General features: G+C 41.3%; 1 protein-coding gene across 5 annotated transcripts in view; it reads right to left on the bottom strand.

The window, feature by feature from the left end:
- trim66 (tripartite motif containing 66) overlaps positions 1-17,797 on the bottom strand; it is a 90,445-nt gene that overhangs the window by 19,560 nt on the left and 53,088 nt on the right. For 4 of the 5 annotated variants that reach the window (XM_062967692.1, XM_008104387.3, XM_008104386.3 and 1 more), the window contains 3 exons: positions 16,555-17,486; positions 15,118-15,261; positions 4,002-4,274 (listed from right to left, as the gene is read on the bottom strand). In XM_062967692.1, the coding sequence (XP_062823762.1) occupies positions 4,002-4,274; positions 15,118-15,261; positions 16,555-17,486 (1,349 nt within the window). The remainder of the gene's footprint in view (positions 1-4,001; positions 4,275-15,117; positions 15,262-16,554; positions 17,487-17,797) is intronic. The other variant, XM_008104388.3, reaches the window with a different exon arrangement.

Consider the following 17,797-nt stretch of genomic DNA (forward strand, 5'->3'; position numbering starts at 1 on the left):
CAAAAGTCCGAATATTTCTTGGGCAAGGTGATGATGGGCTCTGTGTCTGTGGCTTGGCAGACCTTGGCTACTAAACAATGGTTTTGGCAATATTTTGAGGCGAACTGCAGTTCTCTGTTGGACCAGGAGATGTTTGGGTCGTGGGGCGTCAGCCATGGAATTCCCAAAATCACAGGGAAGTGGGGAACCTCGGTAACGAAGAAAGAAATTTCTTCCATGTGTTCTCTTATCCACATTCTGGTGGGTTCAGTCCATTGGCTTACTGGACCTGTCTTTAGGGGTCGGCCATCTATGGCCTGCACCACCCGGGCATTCTTGAAATCATGATATTGTAATCCCAGAGAGTCGGCATACTCTCTATCGATGAAGTTGTTTGTTGCCCCTGAGTCTATCATGGCATGGATCATGACGGGTCCTTTTTTCGCTGACCACAGCGTGACCACCAGGAGGAATAGGACCCCGGTTTGTGGCTCTTGAGTGGGGTTTTTGACCGGGTTGGCGAGCCTCTCTACGCCCGGTCGCTGGCTTCCCCCGCCGGCTTGGCTCCAGCCGCCCCGGCCGCCTCCGCCTCCGCGGAGGACGCTGCCGCCAGGCGGGCGGCGGGCTTCTTTTTGGCTGGACATTCTCTGGCGCAGTGGCCCCCATTCCCGCAGTACCAACACAGATTCAAATGTTGGCGGCGGGCCTTTTCGACAACATCTAGTCTGGGGCGCACATTGCCCAGCTGCATCGGCTCCTCCTCGCTTCCCATGGGGTTTGGGGCTGGCGGTGGGGATCTCCATACTGGACGTGGCTGAACACTGGCAGAAGCGGGAGGTTTCACTCCGGCTCTTCCACTCTGGCCTCGGAGCCACTGCTTTTTGTTGGCAAGCAGGGCTTCGGCTCGCAAACACTGGTTGATGAGTCTCTCCAGAGTCCCTGGGGGAAGAGATGTCTTCCTGCATCTCGAAGTTGAGGCCCTCGCGAAACTGTCCTCTAAGGGCTATATCGTTCCAGCCGGTGCTCTGAGCCAGCACCCGGAACTCGGCTATGTACCGGGACAACGGCCTGTCCCCTTGGAAGAGACGCCGGAGTTTGTGGCTGGCCGCCTCCTCGTCGTCCTCGATCCCCCAGGTCCTTCTAAGGTGATTCAAGAAATTTTGCGCGGTGCTTAGATGCGTGGAACCCGCATCGAATAGCGCCGTCGCCCAAGTGGCCGCAGGCCCATCTAGGAGACTGTAGATCCACACCACCTTGACCTCCTCTTGGGAAAACTCGGCTTGGCGGGCTTCTATGTACGCCTGGCACTGGCGACGGAAAACATGAACCTTGGAGCCTTCTCCAGAAAACTTGGTTGGTAGCGCTAGGGCAGGGAGACGGGCTCCGCGTTCCTTCAAGCCCCGTATTTCTCCCTCCTGCGTACGGAGTGTATCTCCGATTCTATTGAATTCATCTTGGGAAATGGTGTAACTGGCTGGTTGAGCCTCCGCTCCGGTTCCTGTAGACATTCTGGCCTTAGGTTAATTGGTGCTTAAGGTGGCGGAGTCAAACTGTCAGGACCCAGGCTGCAGAGCACCAATAACCTTACACAGAGGCCAGTCTCTATCTAATATCTTTATTAAAGAAATATATAAAACCAATAAAAACAAGTGAAGAATATAGTTCAGAAGCAGACCTTTCAGATAAGGTCAAATATAGTCCAGAAATGTATTGTCCAATACAAGATATTAGAGTTCAAAGTTTTAATCCACTTGACCGAAACACACACTTTGCCAAGCAATAGTGTGGGGAAATAACAGAGTCTTTATAGTCCAATGAAGCTTGACAACAAGGCTGGAATTAAACTTGATTCTTGACTTGATCCAAGACTTAAAATGAGGCAAACATGAAGCATGAAACAAAGTCCGTGGCAAAACGTGAGACAAGGCAAGACTTGAAACTTGATCCGGGAAGCAAGGAACTGGGATTACGAAGTCCACACACGATCTCTCTCCTCAAGCCGATCAATTGACTCCGCAAGGTATTCCTGGCGCTAAGCACCTATATTGGGTCTTGTTTTCCCGCCAACAGAACTCTTTCCCTAGAGAACGAGAAGCGAAACCCAACTCTGTCCAGATGCATGACTCCTTAGAATTTCCCAAGGGAAGCAGACCTAATCAGCCATTTGTTTGGCAGCGATTCTCATGCTTCTGCGATTAGCCTCTCTGGCTCCTCTATCTTTGGAGTAATTTTCCCTCCGGGAAAACGGGGGGGACTTCTGCCCAAGGCCTGTTTGGCTGAATTCTTGTGGGCAAACATCAACATCCTGCAGGTGAGGAGGCTCCGGCTCTTGCTGAACCGGCGAAAATCCCATGTTTTCCTCTTCGTCTGCCACAATAGTACTAGGAACAGGACTACAAGGCCCATGAGTCATCACATCGAAAGCCGCTGAGATGTCCAAGAGAATCAGCAGGGTCACACTCCCCCTGTCCAGTTCCCTGCGGAGGTCATCCACCAAGGCGACCAAAGCCGTCTCGGTACTGTGCCCAGGCCTGAAGCCAGACTGTGAGCGGTCCAGAAAATCTGTGTCATCGAGGAACTCCTGGAGCTGCGTGGCAACCACCCGCTCCAGAACCTTGCCCAAAAATGGGAGGTTGGAAATTGGTCTGTAGTTGTTACATACAGATGGGTCTAAAGAGGTCTTTTTTAGTAATGGTTGTACTACTGCCTGCTTAAAGCAGGATGGAACTGACCCCTGACCCAAGGAGGCATTTATAATAGCCACAAACCAATCCAACAACCCATCTTTGGCCAGCTTAACCAGCCAAGAAGGACAAGGATCCAGAGCGCAAGTGGGCGCCCTCACAGACCCAAGAATCCCCTCCACGTCATCAGGAAGAACAAGCCGGAAAGAATCCCACAAGATCGGACAGACAGGTACCTCGGTTACCTCCGCTGGAACTACAGTTAAGCTGGAGTCCAACTCACGGCGTATCTGAGCAACTTTGCCTGCAAAATGGTGCGCGAAATCGCTGCACCGAGTTGCCAAGTCATCAGGAAGCCCCTGGGTCTCGGGAGGCCGCAGGAGCTCCCCAACAACTCGGAACAACTCCTATGGCCTGTTGGCTGCAGACGCTATGCGGGCAGTCGTGAAAGCTTTCCTGGCTGCTCGCAGAGCCACGGAGTAAGCCTTAATAGCGGCTTTAGCCCGTGCTTGGTCAGACACATCCTGAGATTTCCTCCAGATGCACTCTAGTCCCCTCCTTGCACGCTTCATCACAGCCAGCTCCTCAGTGAACCAAGGAGTCGACGTGACTCTACGCAGCGAGAGGGGACATTCGGGAGCGATCGTGTCAAGTGCCCTTGTCAGCTCACTATTATAGCGATCAGCCAGGACATCGACAGAATCGCCAGTCTCCAGAACAGGAAGATCCCCAAGAGACCTCAGAAGTCCATCCAGATCCATCAGCCTGCTGGGGCGGACCATCTTAGTGGGTCCACCATGTATCAACAGTTCTTACCTTGGAAACAAACAAAATAATTACTAAAAGGGTTAAGAAAAACCCAGAAATGTGTATTTTAGGATTGTTTAGAGAGAAAATCAGCAAAGGAGGTGAATTAATTGCCAATATAGCTTTGTTGCTGCGAGATTTACAATAGCAAAATTTTGGAAGAGGGGAAAGAAGGGACTGTAGACAAAAATTATTAGAGGATATTCAAATGGCCAAACTAACAAATAGTACTCAGGGAGGAATCAAGGAGGAATTCCCTAAAAAATGGAGGCTGATATTTGGAAATGTAGTCTTTAAAAAGCCATAAGGTGAATTAATTAAAACATATATATAAGGGTAGATTTTTAAGATTCACACTGAATAGTGTCAGAAGTCATAGGTGGTGGGTTCACAGGTTTGGGGTAGGAGGGTAAGGGGTTGTTTAGATGTTATAATTGTACAGTTTCTGTTAGTCGTTGCTGTACTATTTGTACATGATTTTTGCTTTTTGTCATTTACACACAATATTTTTTTACCTATAACAGTTCTTACCTTGCACACTGTGCTCAGCAGGGGCATTCCACCAGTTGCTATGTGGTCAATATTGTTAGTGACCAGGTCATTTTTATTCCTATCCAAATCCAAGCTATAATTAGGAACAATTTTAGGTGGCACATCAGAAGTAACTGGCATATTCTGGGACTGGCAGGATGTTATACTGGAGATTTCTTTTGCCTGAGGACCAGATGACTTGGAAACCCTTGCAGAAGACAAATCCATATCTACAGCATTTGGAAAGCCTACAATGTTCAAGGAAGCTGGTTGCTGAAAAAGAAGAACATGCAGCTACATGTTCAGTGGGGAGGACTTTATTTGCATATATTATTATATGTTCTTATTTTAATGCCCTCATGATGTTTTATGTTAGGACATCATCTGGGGTTTTTTAAAGAGTGAATCTATAAATAGGACATGAAAACTAAATATAATTTATTTTACAGGTACCCCCAGATCAACAATTTTTTTAATGAATTGCAGAAATTACCCACAAAGTTAAACCTAGAAAAGTACTCTCTCACACTGACATAAAAGAAAGAAAGCCTTTTCTAAGATAGTGGCTGAGATCCTGGATAAGCAGATGTATGGCATGTGCTTACCTTTAATAAATCTCCCATCCAATCACCTTGTATTGGAAGAATTGCTGGATAGAAAGGGTCACCCTTTCTATCCAGCAATTCTCCCAATACAGCAATTTTCTGGCCACTAGAGACTGACAGAGATGCATCCATCTATTGTTCTACATCTGGATTAACAACAACAGGCATCCTCCAAGATTCCTCAGAGTCCTTTAGCAGTTCTGGGGATGATATAGGGACACAGTTGGATACTTCTCCACTGCATTTCATTCTCCATCAGCCAGTAAGCACCCATGTTGCAAGAAGGGGGCTACAGCAAAGGAAAGGTGGGTTTGAGGCTCATTTTGTTTGTGGTGTGGTTGGTACAGAAGTCTGATTTCTACAAGGACCAAAAAAGTTAGGAACAATGGCACGTGTTGAACTGGATCTATTGTAATTCATTAACACAATGCCAATCTACATGTAACCCAATGCACATTTCCACTGTCTAAAAACTATCTAATTATTGTTCCTCTTTATATAGAAATACACGCAGAATTAAAGGATTAACCCAGTTGATTGAAATTCATCTAAATCACTAAATCACACAAAATTAATCCGCAATGATTTATTTAAATTAATACAATCCCATCTATTAAAAATTCAACATTTTTTTTTAAAAAAAAAAACACTCTTTATTACCAGCTACTTCTTAATGGAAATAGTAATGGCTTTATTTCCTCATTATGTGCATCTGTTGTGCAGAAATCCTAACTCCCAAGCTATATATAACACCCTTTTGTACTGAGAGAGTCTTTCCCCAAAAACCCTTTCACTTGCTCAAAAAATCACAAGATCAGAAAGAGACCTGAAGGACCAACCAACCCAACATCCAGTCACACAGATACAGATAATCAAAGTATTCTCAACAGATAGCCCTGCAAAGAAATACTCCACTCAGAAGTAGCATATTATTTTGTTGTACAGATTTTACCGTTCCTCCTCTCTCATTTGGTTTCAATGAGAGAGTAAATTACCTTCAATGGCCCAATCCTACCATTTCTCAAGGAAAGGGAGCTCTTTTCCTCTAGTCTCTCAGAGACTGACACATTATAAATGGGTGCAAAGCATGGTAAAGGTTTCAGATCCACTGGGAGGCCTAAATCCAAACTCTCTCAACCTCTGAGGAACATAGATAATTTCTGAACAAATCTTGCCAACTCTGCGATAGGGTTGCCTTCGGGTCATCCCAAGTCAGAAATGACATGAAGGCAAACAACAAGACAATTAATTGGGGGGGGGGGGGGTTGTTGCAAGATAGCAAGTGAGGACAGTGCTTCTAAAGCCAAGGAGATATCACCCTTTTCTTACTAAAGAAACCCAATGGTTATATCCCAAATTTTTGGAGTCACAGTCTAAACCTTCTGTGACTAAAGAAGAGGAGTGTGCCAGGGAACCTTTGCTGGTATTTCAAAAGTGTATCACTCTCACATGGTTGATCAGAAAGACTCCTGAAAACTTCAAAGCTAATGTCTTTGCAAGATCACCTGATGTTCTTGAAGCAGTTACAGTAATACCTTTAAAGAGATTAAGTTCTCCATAGAAATGGGTTTCTATTTTCCCTTATTACTGCTCCAGAAACAGGAAAAGTATGAAGAGAATATAATAGACTGCATCAGTCAGTATAAATCATTAATCTTACTAAAGAGGAACCAAAGGAAAAACGAGGCCATCAAGCTGCCATCTGTTTTTCCCTGGAGGCAAAAGTTAATTCTGTGGTTATTTTAATAATGAGAAACATTATGATCCTTCAGTACAAATATATGTGTGTGTATGTGTGTGTATTAAAACTGCTGGTAAGGAGCTGACACATTCTATACTCTGATCCACAAAGCTGCTGTCAAATATGAAGTGAACAATGCGCTGGGAGTAAGGCTCATTAAGATCTTATTAATTTTCTCCCTAAAATAATCATTCCTTTTGCCATTAGCAGGGGACTGGGAGGGAGGGGAGCGAAGGAGGAATCTCTTCTTCCCTAGTGATTTCTGCTGTACTGGATAATGCAAGATGATTATTTGCCATTTTAATAGCTCAGAGTTGTCTAAAACACTTCAACATTTCATTCTTTGAGCACAACAAACATTCATTACAGAGACTGCCATGTTGTGGTGCAGCAAATCCTGGCAAATTTTGACATTTTAATAAGTAACACTGCAAACATGTTCATTTGTACCAGGACATATCTTTACAGCCACGTGTCTTTGTAACTTCCCTCTTGGCAATGTCTGTTTCTTTATCCATCCTCATATTCTTCACAATCCCTTTGTGTACAGCTCCTAACTCAACAAAATATAAGTTGCCGAGGTTACAGTAATCTCGCAATTGTGATCTTTATTTTAAAATCATTTTCCCACCATTACTGCCAATTTATCTAAGAGATTTCAGCTTTAAAGTTACAGTTGCTACCTTTATCCTGGCCATGTCTTGATAGTCGTTACCTTTAATAGCATCCTGGAAAAATTTAAACTAAAATCAATAGCCAGTGCTCTTACTGGAGATAAGTGATGGGAAAGGCTTTATTCACCAAGTTTTCACATAGCAGACTATTGCTAAATAAAATACACAGGAACGAGGTCAGGAATAGGGCTGGGAAGGAATGGCAGCCCTATTTATACTTTTAAAAAGGACTGTGGATCATGTGCCCAAAATCAAAATTAAAAATTAAGCTCTCCGTGCACACATGCATTATAAACTACAAAGAAAGATGGAAATGGAAGTGCCTACCTTTCATAAAGTCTGCGCTTGGGATTTGTTAAGGCTACACCATTTCTTTCTGATTGCAGAGAAATTACTGAGAGCAAATGGCTGCAAAGTAAGCGAGACTGCTGCTAAGTGGAGCAATCCCCCTGGCAGCTCATTACACTGCAAGGTTAAGCAAATGCACTAATTCAGATCCAGTTAACTCAAGTTTAACTTGGAGTGAACCAAAACCTATACATATATTCAAAGCATTTCACTTGGCTTTCCTGAACAGATCTTATTCTGTGTTAGGGAGGGACATGGAAACATGAATAGATCTATCACTCATTTCTCTTCCTTTCTCTATCTAAAATACATCCCAGAACTGGTGTTACAGTGGATGGAGCAGAAACAACCATCAAAGTCAACAGCATCACATATTATTTATCTCACTTTTGGCACAAACAAGTAAGCTTTCCTAATCAAAATGTCACTGTGAAAAATTCTAATATCAATTAACACAACATATACTATTGCCTCACTCCCACCCCTTAGGTTAGGTGGTAAACTTATCTAATGCCATAGGATCTTGACAGTCACTGAGATCTGAAGGACCTTCTCCTAACCATTTTAAACGATGTATTTTCCTTCTATAGTCCAACGATTTTTCTGCAGCCCCAGCATAATGGTTTTGGCTCTGACATTTAGGACTGCCAACTGACCATTAAAAAAAAAAGCCAGGCAGCTTGATTTTGCAAAGTTCAGACCAATGGCAACACAATTATAAAAACTAGTTACCAGGCATGAAGCTGAATCTTCAGAGTCAGTCTCTTAGAGACGAGTCAAGAGAACAATGCAGCCTGAGTCTGAAAACCTTTTGCCTTCTTAGCATAAGTTCAGTGATAGTACAGTGGTACAATCAGCAGAAATTGGTAGTACACTCTAATTTTGGTACAGTAGAGTCTCACTTATCCAACATAAACGGGCCGTCAGAACATTGGATAAGCGAATATGTTGGATAATAAGAAGGGATTAAGGAAAAGCTTATCAAACATCAAATTAGGTTATGATTTTACAAATTAAGCACCAAAACATCATGTTTAACAACAAATTTGACAAAAAAAGTAGTTCAGTACGCAGTAATGCTATGTAGTAATTACTGTATTTACGAATTTAGCACCAAAATATCACAATGTATTGAAAACATTGACTACAAAAATGTGTTGGATAATCCAGAATGTTGGATAAGTGAGACTCTACTGTAGTGTCGTTTTCAGTTGTTAATGTGTAAAACTATCCACATTTCTGATTTCATTTATTCTGATTTCTATGTCTGGTTGTGAACATTAACAAGTATAAGAATCTGAAATGTGATGCTGGAGAAGAGTTCTTCGGAAACCATAGATGGCCAAAAAGACAACTGAATGTGTCTTGGAGCTAATCAAGACTGAACTGTTATTAGTAGCTATAATGGCCAAACTGTTTTGGCCATATCATAAAATAACGTGACTTATTAGAACAGAGCTTTTGATATGTTCAACCATTTCATGTTAGTGACACACTTTTTAGACATGCATCATTTCACGACATGGTAATTCATGATTTTACTCACAAACCAGAAGTTAAACAAACCCCTTATAAGAAATAAATACACATGCATACATTGTAAAAACAAAATGTATGGAAAAAATGTGATTTAATTGCTTATTTCACATAGACTCAGAGGTTTCTAGTTACATTCGCACCTATACACTGCAGCTGACACACTAATGTGTCATCATGACATACAGTTTGGAAAGCTCTGCATTAGAAAACGTGCCATGCTTGATATAGCAGAAGACAGTGGGAAAAGAGGAGAGTATGTTACAGGTGGATAGTCTCAATCAAAGATGCCACATCCCTGAATTTGAAGCACTGTACATAAGAGGGTATCTTGGAGGTGTCTCGTTCATAAAGTAATTGTAAGTCAAAGCCAGCTTAACAGCAATTAAAAACAATGAGAAGATGAAGAAGTTATTAATAAATCAGTACTATTACTATGCACACCTCTGAAGTTCTTCCACACAGGTATTATTCACTACATCATGGTAGTTCTTCCAAGTTTTCTTCTTCCTGATGAGAAAAATCCCAGTTCTACACAGCTAACTCAATACCAAACCAAGCCAAAAAAAAAGTCAGTGGTAAAGCAGATACTAAAACTCCAAGGCCCCATCTACACTGCTGTTTGAAACACCTGTTAAAGAATCTTAACTGGGAGGGTGAGCCCTCTGCCAGAATGCTGACATTCAGCCCCATAGCAAGAGAGACGGCTGGGGGCCATAGCCATGGGTTGGTATCATGGAAGCCCAAGCCTCCCAACAGACACTCCATTCTACCTTCTTACACCAAAAGTGGACTGGCCATTGATCCCAACTGGCTAGCCACTGCTCTCCCTGGTTATTATTTCCAAGTAGAGGTTGTGGACAACTTATTATTACTATATTTAGAGTTATTGCACCTAGTTTTAATTTAGCTATTTGACAATCTTTCTTATACTCAAGCCAAACCAATTCAAAATTCCTAACTATAGTCCTGCTGCTATTATTCAGAACACAGTCTAACACACTGCAATATAAGAGCCATTGATCTGAATGAGTTTACAGCCACACCAAGGGGGGCAGGGAGACTTCTACTAATGAATGTACATTTATTTTAGTGTGATAAATTTTCCCCAAAGAAGTAATAGATTGTAGGTTTCTCATATTCAGAGTCAGTTTTAAGAATCCTAAATATCAGATAACCCATTCCCATGGAAAAGTTGATCAGGAGACAAGAAAACAATAGAAATTTACTTTTCCCAAAAAGACACATATAAATATCCTATCATGTGTACGTTACTTTATTACCTAAAGGATGTGGTTGTGTGACCTTCTAGATACTGCTGGACTACAACTCTCATTCCTAATCAATGCAGACAATGGTATGCAGACTAAGGTTGCTGAAATTGTGGTTCCAAAACATCTGAAAGGCTGCATATTCCCTCCCCCTCATAAAAAAGCCCCACGTAAGGATATATTATTGCTCAAATGTTTCTCAGTTCCTTCTCCACTTTCTGTAGAAATATTTCTTAGTTTGAAAGATGCAATCATTTCGGTAGTTGCCATATAACATTTGATATCTTTTGATGATGTGTTTGCTACTGCGGTAGATCCTTCAATGAAAAAATTGTGAAAATGTAAGAGATTTTATTCACATACATACACTAATTTGTTGTTTTTGATTTGCATCCCATCTTCCATCTAGAATTAGGACCTAAGGTGGCTTACAGTTTAAAAAGTGCAGCAGTTAAAAACATACAGAAAGTAAACGTTAAGATAGAATTAAACTAGTCAGAACATTAAAATATCTCATATCTCTGACTGCTGGGATTGGGGGGGGGGGGGGGGGCTCATCAGTGTGATTTAGTTTTTAAGACATATGCCATTATGGCCAGATCAAGCACCTCAAAGAACAGGTGCAGTCGGTGCACAAGCTTTAAATGTGCAAAAGCACTCCTGGTCACCCCAGAAATCTTGAAGTTCAAAGCTGAGTCCAGAAGTACACCTAAACTGTAAACCTGTGACTTCAGGGAGAGTGTAACCACATCTAAAACAAGCTGAGCACCCATTCCTTGACCTGCCCTATGACTAACCAGGAGTACTTGTTTTGTTTGAATTGTGCTTCAATTTATTTGCCTTCATCCAGTCCACTGCTAATGAGAAGCGCTAGTTTAAACTAAGACAGCATTCTTGGATTGAGAAAGAGTAGTAGAGTTGAATGCCATCCACATATTGATGGCACTAACCCCCCAAAGTTTCATGTATGTATTAAATAGCCTGAGGCGGGGGGACAAAATCCTGGGGAAGCTGAGGTTCCAATTGACAGGTGACTGAACAGGCATCTCCCAATATGATCTTTTAGGCTTGTCTCTCCAGGAAGAAATAGAGCCACTGTAAAACAGTACCTGAAAGTCCTCATGTCAGGCATTGCTTTGTGAGGTACAAAAATGACTCATACTCAACTCTGCTTTTGATATCTTTCTAGAATACCTATTATGAAGTATGCAGTATGAAGTGAGTGAAACTACCTTATGATATACTTAGAAATCTAACCTAAACTGGGACCATTCCAAATAGTTGCTGAAGCCATGCCTGAAAGTCCTGCCTCAGAGGTAGTCCAGAAGAATACCATAGTCTATAGAACTACTCATAGCAGGAACACCCTGTCCAGCTCTCAGTGTGGGCCATCCACCAAGGTGACCAAAACTGCCTCTGTTCTGTTACCAGACTGAAATGGATATAGGTAATCTGGATTTTCTTACTATCTATAGTATCTATCTATCTATCATCATCATTATCATCATGAAGCTATGCCGTTTGAGCTAATATTTTCCTCACATTCACTACCTAGTCTAAGTATGCAAGCATATTTTTCTAAACAGAGACCCAAGGAACTGATAGATAATAGAAGCAGAACCTTAGGTTGGAGAATGTCATTGCAGCATTTATATAAGTTTTAAATGACATTATGGAGGGGCTGTTACAATATTTGAAATTGATAGGGGGAAACAGAGCATTTGTACGCATTAGTATAGACATAGTTACATTGATTCAAGGTTCTTTTAATGTTCCCTATCACTGAGCTTTCTTCAGCAATTTAAATTTGATAACCAATGTATCACTTGTATTTCTCAGAAGAAAGTAGTCCTCAGAGCAATTCTAAGTGATGAACAATGAACATATTAGAACAAGGTAGTCAATCCAGGAATGAGATTTTTCTTCCTATGATCCCTGGTTAGTAAAATATCCTGAATGAAAACATGCTTAATTATTCAATTAGGCTTTTCTCAGTCATAATTTGTAATTAAGGCATCCAGTTTGCAGTGTCTACAAGTATGTTGTTTTATATGTCTACACTAATGCTCTGAGAAGGAATGTAGTTTTAATGTAGCAAAGGTAATTGAGCTGCTGTAAAATGAGACATTCAAGTTTAGAATTCCAAACCTATTTGAATCAGAGGCCTCTTGAAAGCAAAGTGTATGAGCCATGGTTTATACCTCCTTTGGCAACAGATAGAAGTGGAATTGTTGTTTGTTTCCTTTGTGGAGCTGTCTGAAAAGCAGCTGGTACTTCAGCATCAAAAAAAGTGAGACCAAACGTCCAGGATAATGATATTGTTTAATTGGCTGGACAAATGGATAAGTTCTTTCAAAAACAGCCTAAACTTCAGGGGTCATATTTATATCATGATAGATTCTTTATCAATGTGTCAAAGCTGACACCTTCCTTGAGCTGTAGATGTCATACCAAAGGAAAGGCCCAGTTTATAATCAATTTTCCATGTCTGGATTATTTGACTCATTTTCATTGCATTAGCTAAGGATTCCACAACGACACAGAAAGCACATAGCTTTGTCTCGCACCTCTTTTGAGATGAAGGGAATAGAAGTCAAAATCATTTACTGCTACCAGCCCAAAATGATGTTAGTAATTATCCTGGAGGAATTAGGATTTAAGTTCATATTCAGAAAAATACTTGAGGTGCTGTCATTTGATGCATTAACTAACTTTCTCAGAACAAGATGATCAAGAGTTGCTTGTCTCAATGTTAGAGATGTAGACCATTTTGTCCACCAGATGTCACCAGAGTTTGATCAGAGTGGATCTATTGGGTCACAGTGTTGTCCAGCCTCTCAGTTAAAATTCCTGTGAAGTTCTTCAAGTCCAGATTTATTATGGATATTGAGAGCAATGAGAGGCTTAAAAAACACTCAGTGCTTGGCAATCAAAAAATATAGACAAAATTGAATACATCCTTCTTCGTTGTTTTGATTGATTTGATTATTTGACATAGAAAGATACAATGTGTACCAGGCTTTTAGGAGATTCCTTCTGGCCTCAGCACCCATATCACCTCACAGGCTACTCCAGAAACTATGGGTGCATGAAACTGCAGAATTAATGAAGTTTGACATAAACTGAAGTGCCATGGTTCAATGCTATAAAATCATGAAAGTTTTAGTTTTATAAGGCCTTTAGCCTTCTTTGCCAAAGAATGCTGGTGCCTCACCAAACGACAACTCCCGTGATGCCATAACATTGAGCCATGGCAGTTAAAGTGATGTCAAACTGCATTAATTCTACAGTGTAGATGCACCATCAGAAGAATATTGAAATAGTTTATAACACTAGATAATGTTTTGCATCTTGGGCTTTGGACTATATAGAGGGCTATGTTGTAAAGTCATACTAATATTAGCAATTAAAACTAAATGCAATTCCCATGAAAAATACCTCTGAGAGATATCCAGTCACTGGAATTCTAAGGCTCAAAAATCACAGGCCAGTTTCCTAGAATACCTGCACAAAGATTCCCAGGATTCAAACAGCAATGTCCAAGTTCAATGTCCATTCACCTGAGTCAAAATTAATTTTCCTTTGAAATATTTGGAAATATAGCTACGAATATATGACAATGTTTTGATACCATTACAAGACATAACAGACACCTCTGGTTAAACCAGACAGGGATGTTTATTTGTTTTGTTTGATGTATTTGCATCCTGGCCATCTTCTGCATTTTAAAATAATACATAGAGTAACCTGAAAAACTAATTCATTGAATCATAAAATTGGAAAAGCCCTCTTGTGCCATCCAGTCCAACCCACTGCCAAGAAGCAGGAAAAATTGCATTCAATGCACCCCCAACAGATGGTGCATCCAGCCTCTATTTAAAAGCCTCTAAAGAACGAGCTTCCACCACATTCCAGGGCAGAGAGTTCCATGAAATGAATCATTTAGGAATAGCTAGATCAGAATATACTTCTCTTCAGAGAGCCAAGCAGTTAAATACTCTAAAATGCACCAGATCCTATCTGATCTAGGAAGCAAAGCAGGATCAGCCTTGGTTAGTATTGGATTTAGGGCAGACAACAAATAGGCAATGCTGTAGGCTACATTTTAGAGGAAGGAAATTTCTTGCCTAAGAAAAATTATGACATTTATGAGGTTACCTTAAGTCAAAAGGCAACATTGAGGCACATAAACATACACACCACCATTCAATTGGTCATCCCAACAAAGTCATGCTTTCATTCTCCTTTATAAATTGACTTACAACAGTACTCCAAATGAGTCCACAAAGCACCAAGCTGTTTTGGGAAATCTGTCCCCACTACAGCTATTCTCCAAATCTGGCTATATGTTCACCATGTTGTAGCTACTATATTTTTGAGTATCACAGCTACAGTTGTATATGTTAGTTGGAATCCTATATTCAGACAGGAATTATCTTTATGCATAATAATGAAAGCAATGAAAACTGGGATTTTTAAAAAAGGATAAAGTGGGGGAAGTGTAATCTATGGTCCTATATTATTTCTTTTGCATTCGTACTTACATCAACCAGTCAAAATTCAGGAAAAGATTAAAGAAAAGCAAAGGCATTTACACACTTAAAGCAGTTTGTAATGGAAATGTAAAATGTGCCTTAGCATGAAAGCCCATCTGCATTACAAATGTTTTTCTTGTGCATCATCTGCTACATTAATAATAATCAGGCATGCATGCAAATAGCAGGAGCAACTCAAAGCCTATTTAAGTGTACATATCTGTTCCAAAGATATGGAGGGGGTCTACTAAGAGAAGTCTTGTCCACAAAGATGACATTTTTTTTACCAAAAGCACCCTTAACTTAATTCTTGTGAAAGTGCGGAGACAGGAAGTGTTCAAAGTGGCCATATAGAACTACAGAAACATTTTCTTTTATTAAATAGAAAGAAAAAAGCTTCATGTACCTTTCTGGCTGAATTCAAAGTACTCTCTGGAGAGTGAATACTGACAATAGTTTCCTCTAATGGCTGGGACTTAAATGGAATTATATTTCTGTCAAAGGGGAGTGCTGGGCTTGAGGCTTCTGGCTCAACAGAATCTTCACTAACCTATGAGACAAGAAAAAGAAGCAGAGATTCATTAGTCGGAACCAGATCATTTCCATATATTAATTATACATACTAATGGGTTGGAGTCTAGTTTTTAACAAGAACTGCTGACCAAAGGCACATTAAATCAATGTCAACTTGCTTGCACTGGTTGCTTGCATGCTACTAAACTTGATCATGATGCTAGCTATGACTTTTCAATCCTCAAAAAAACTTAGCCATGCATTATTGTGGAAATCTCTACAAATCCTTGCTTTCTGGGAAGATATTGCTGTCCGTCCCTTTGCTGCATGTGGAGTTCAAGACAGGACTTCCACAATGTTGGTACCTGATATAGCAGGAAGTATCCTTAAGTTCATGGAGCCCCCGATGGCGCAGCAGATTAAACCATTGAGCTGCTGACGAAAGGTTGGCGGTTCGAATCCGAGGAGCAGAGTGACCTCCCGCTATTAGCCCCAGTTTCTGCCACCTTAGCAGTTTGAAAACTGCAAATATGAGTAGATCAATAGATACCACTTCTGCGGGAAGGTAACGGCGCTCCATGCAGTCATGCTGACCACATGACCTAGGAGGTGTCTACAGAAAACGCCGGCTCTTCGGCTTAGAAATGGAGATGAGCACCAACCTCTAGAGTTGGGCACAACTGGACTTAATGTCAGGGGAAACCTTTACTTTTTATTCTTAAGTTCTACTGTCATCCATTCTCTGGGTCTTAAGGCTGAATCTGGGTCTTAAGGCTAAATCTATGGAGCCTTATTCCCATTTATATCAGAATTAGCATCTAAATAGACCACTGGACACCAAGATAATACCACAGGAATATCTGCCAACTATATGCATTTATGGTTCCTTTTGTAATGTCTGCTTGTAATGGTTTGCATAAGAACTAATGCAAGGGATATCAGATTCTCAAATGTGACAAAGATCTCTGTATGTCCAATAAGTAAACAAACCTGCTGGCTATCCCATAAGTATAAAGCATAAAACTAACTTTTACCCATCTCCCAACAATCCTAGCGTAGGATATAATTTCTGTGACTTTCTTGACAAAATTGGACCATGAAGGCTTCTATGTAGTCTAATTTTCTCTCCCTCCCCCCCCCCTCCTCTTGAGATTTATCAACCAGAGGTATACTAAATATTCAAGGACTCTGTATATTATGTAAAAATGTGCCTGCAGGTAGGCAAAATTAATAATGACCTGCCTGACATTGTTAGACCCTCCACCTCAAAAATAGTTTCAGGGTCCCTATTTATACCACATTTCTAAAATGAAAGGCCTAGCAAGCTCACTTTTGCTTCCTCCTGACTTTGTTGCTGAACTGCAGTGGGCTGTCTCACAATGTAGTTTATCTGTCCAACAATTGTTTGCTGAACATGCTGGGGCTGCTTGGCTTGGTTCAGCTGAAGGCTTGGTTGCTGAGCTTGGAGAAGAAGCTCCAAATCTTTCTTCATTTCCTCTAGTTCAAACTGATGGTGCATGATGTCCAAATTCTGTTGTATCACTTGATCACGAGCCTTCCCATTGGGACCCGAAGGAGATGACTGCTGTGGGGACAGCTCTTGGGGGGGTAGCAGTGGTTCCTGCTGCTGCAGCTGTTGCTGCTGTGACTGATTCATCTTTGGTTTCTGTAATGGACCGAGCTGAACTTGCACCATTGGATTATGCACTGCAGATGGTGCCGTCAACTGTGGGGCATGGCTAGCTCGGCCTTGCTGATCATCCCGTGATGGAAAATTATAAAGGTTGTGGCCAGCATGGGGCACTGGTTGGTCTTGGGGATGCTTCCCCATCCTGACCAATTCGCTATCGTGCTCATGGTGAAATTTCTGTTCTGTGCAGGGTTGCAATGTCTTTAAGGGTCGCAAAGTACACCGCTGCTCTCGGTCAGCCTGCTGCAGGTTATACTGCAAAGGGAAATGCTGCTGCTGGTGGTGCTGCATTTCAGGAGGTTGTCGGAAAGATTGAGGGTTACTCATGGTTTGATGGGGGAGCTGCCCTTTACTTAAGTGTGGAATATTAAGGCAATGGCTGCAGCACATGGGTGTTGGGCAGTGAACAGGAGGGTGGAATTGGTGTGACTGGTTATTGAGAGAGTTCTGATGTGGTGCTGGGGAATGCTGTCCTTGGTTGTGATGATACAAATAAGGTGATATCCCTTGCACACTTCCATATGCTGATCCCTCTGAGTGATGGTTTGGCTCTCCCTCCATTGACAAATGGCCTGCAGAAAGCAAGAAATAAATAAAAATGTCATTCAGGAGGGAAATACAAATCCCAAGGAAGAAGCAATTTGATCATGTACTAGAAAAGAGTTTAACTAATCAAATTTGGACATTGTTCAGTTCTGACTTCTTCAGGAACAACTGTATTTAATAGCAGAAAGGCTTATGCAAAGTAAAGTCTCTTGTAATGTTTCTGAGAACAATGGTGGACAACTTCTAGCTGACTAGCCGAATCCATACAATAGGCCAATTTTGCTCCTCCTCCTTGCGTTTTCACCCTAAACCCGCCAAATGTTAGTAAAGTTTGGCC

Source organism: Anolis carolinensis, chromosome 1 (assembly GCF_035594765.1).
Source record: "Anolis carolinensis isolate JA03-04 chromosome 1, rAnoCar3.1.pri, whole genome shotgun sequence".
Classification (NCBI taxonomy): Eukaryota; Metazoa; Chordata; class Lepidosauria; order Squamata; family Dactyloidae; genus Anolis; species Anolis carolinensis.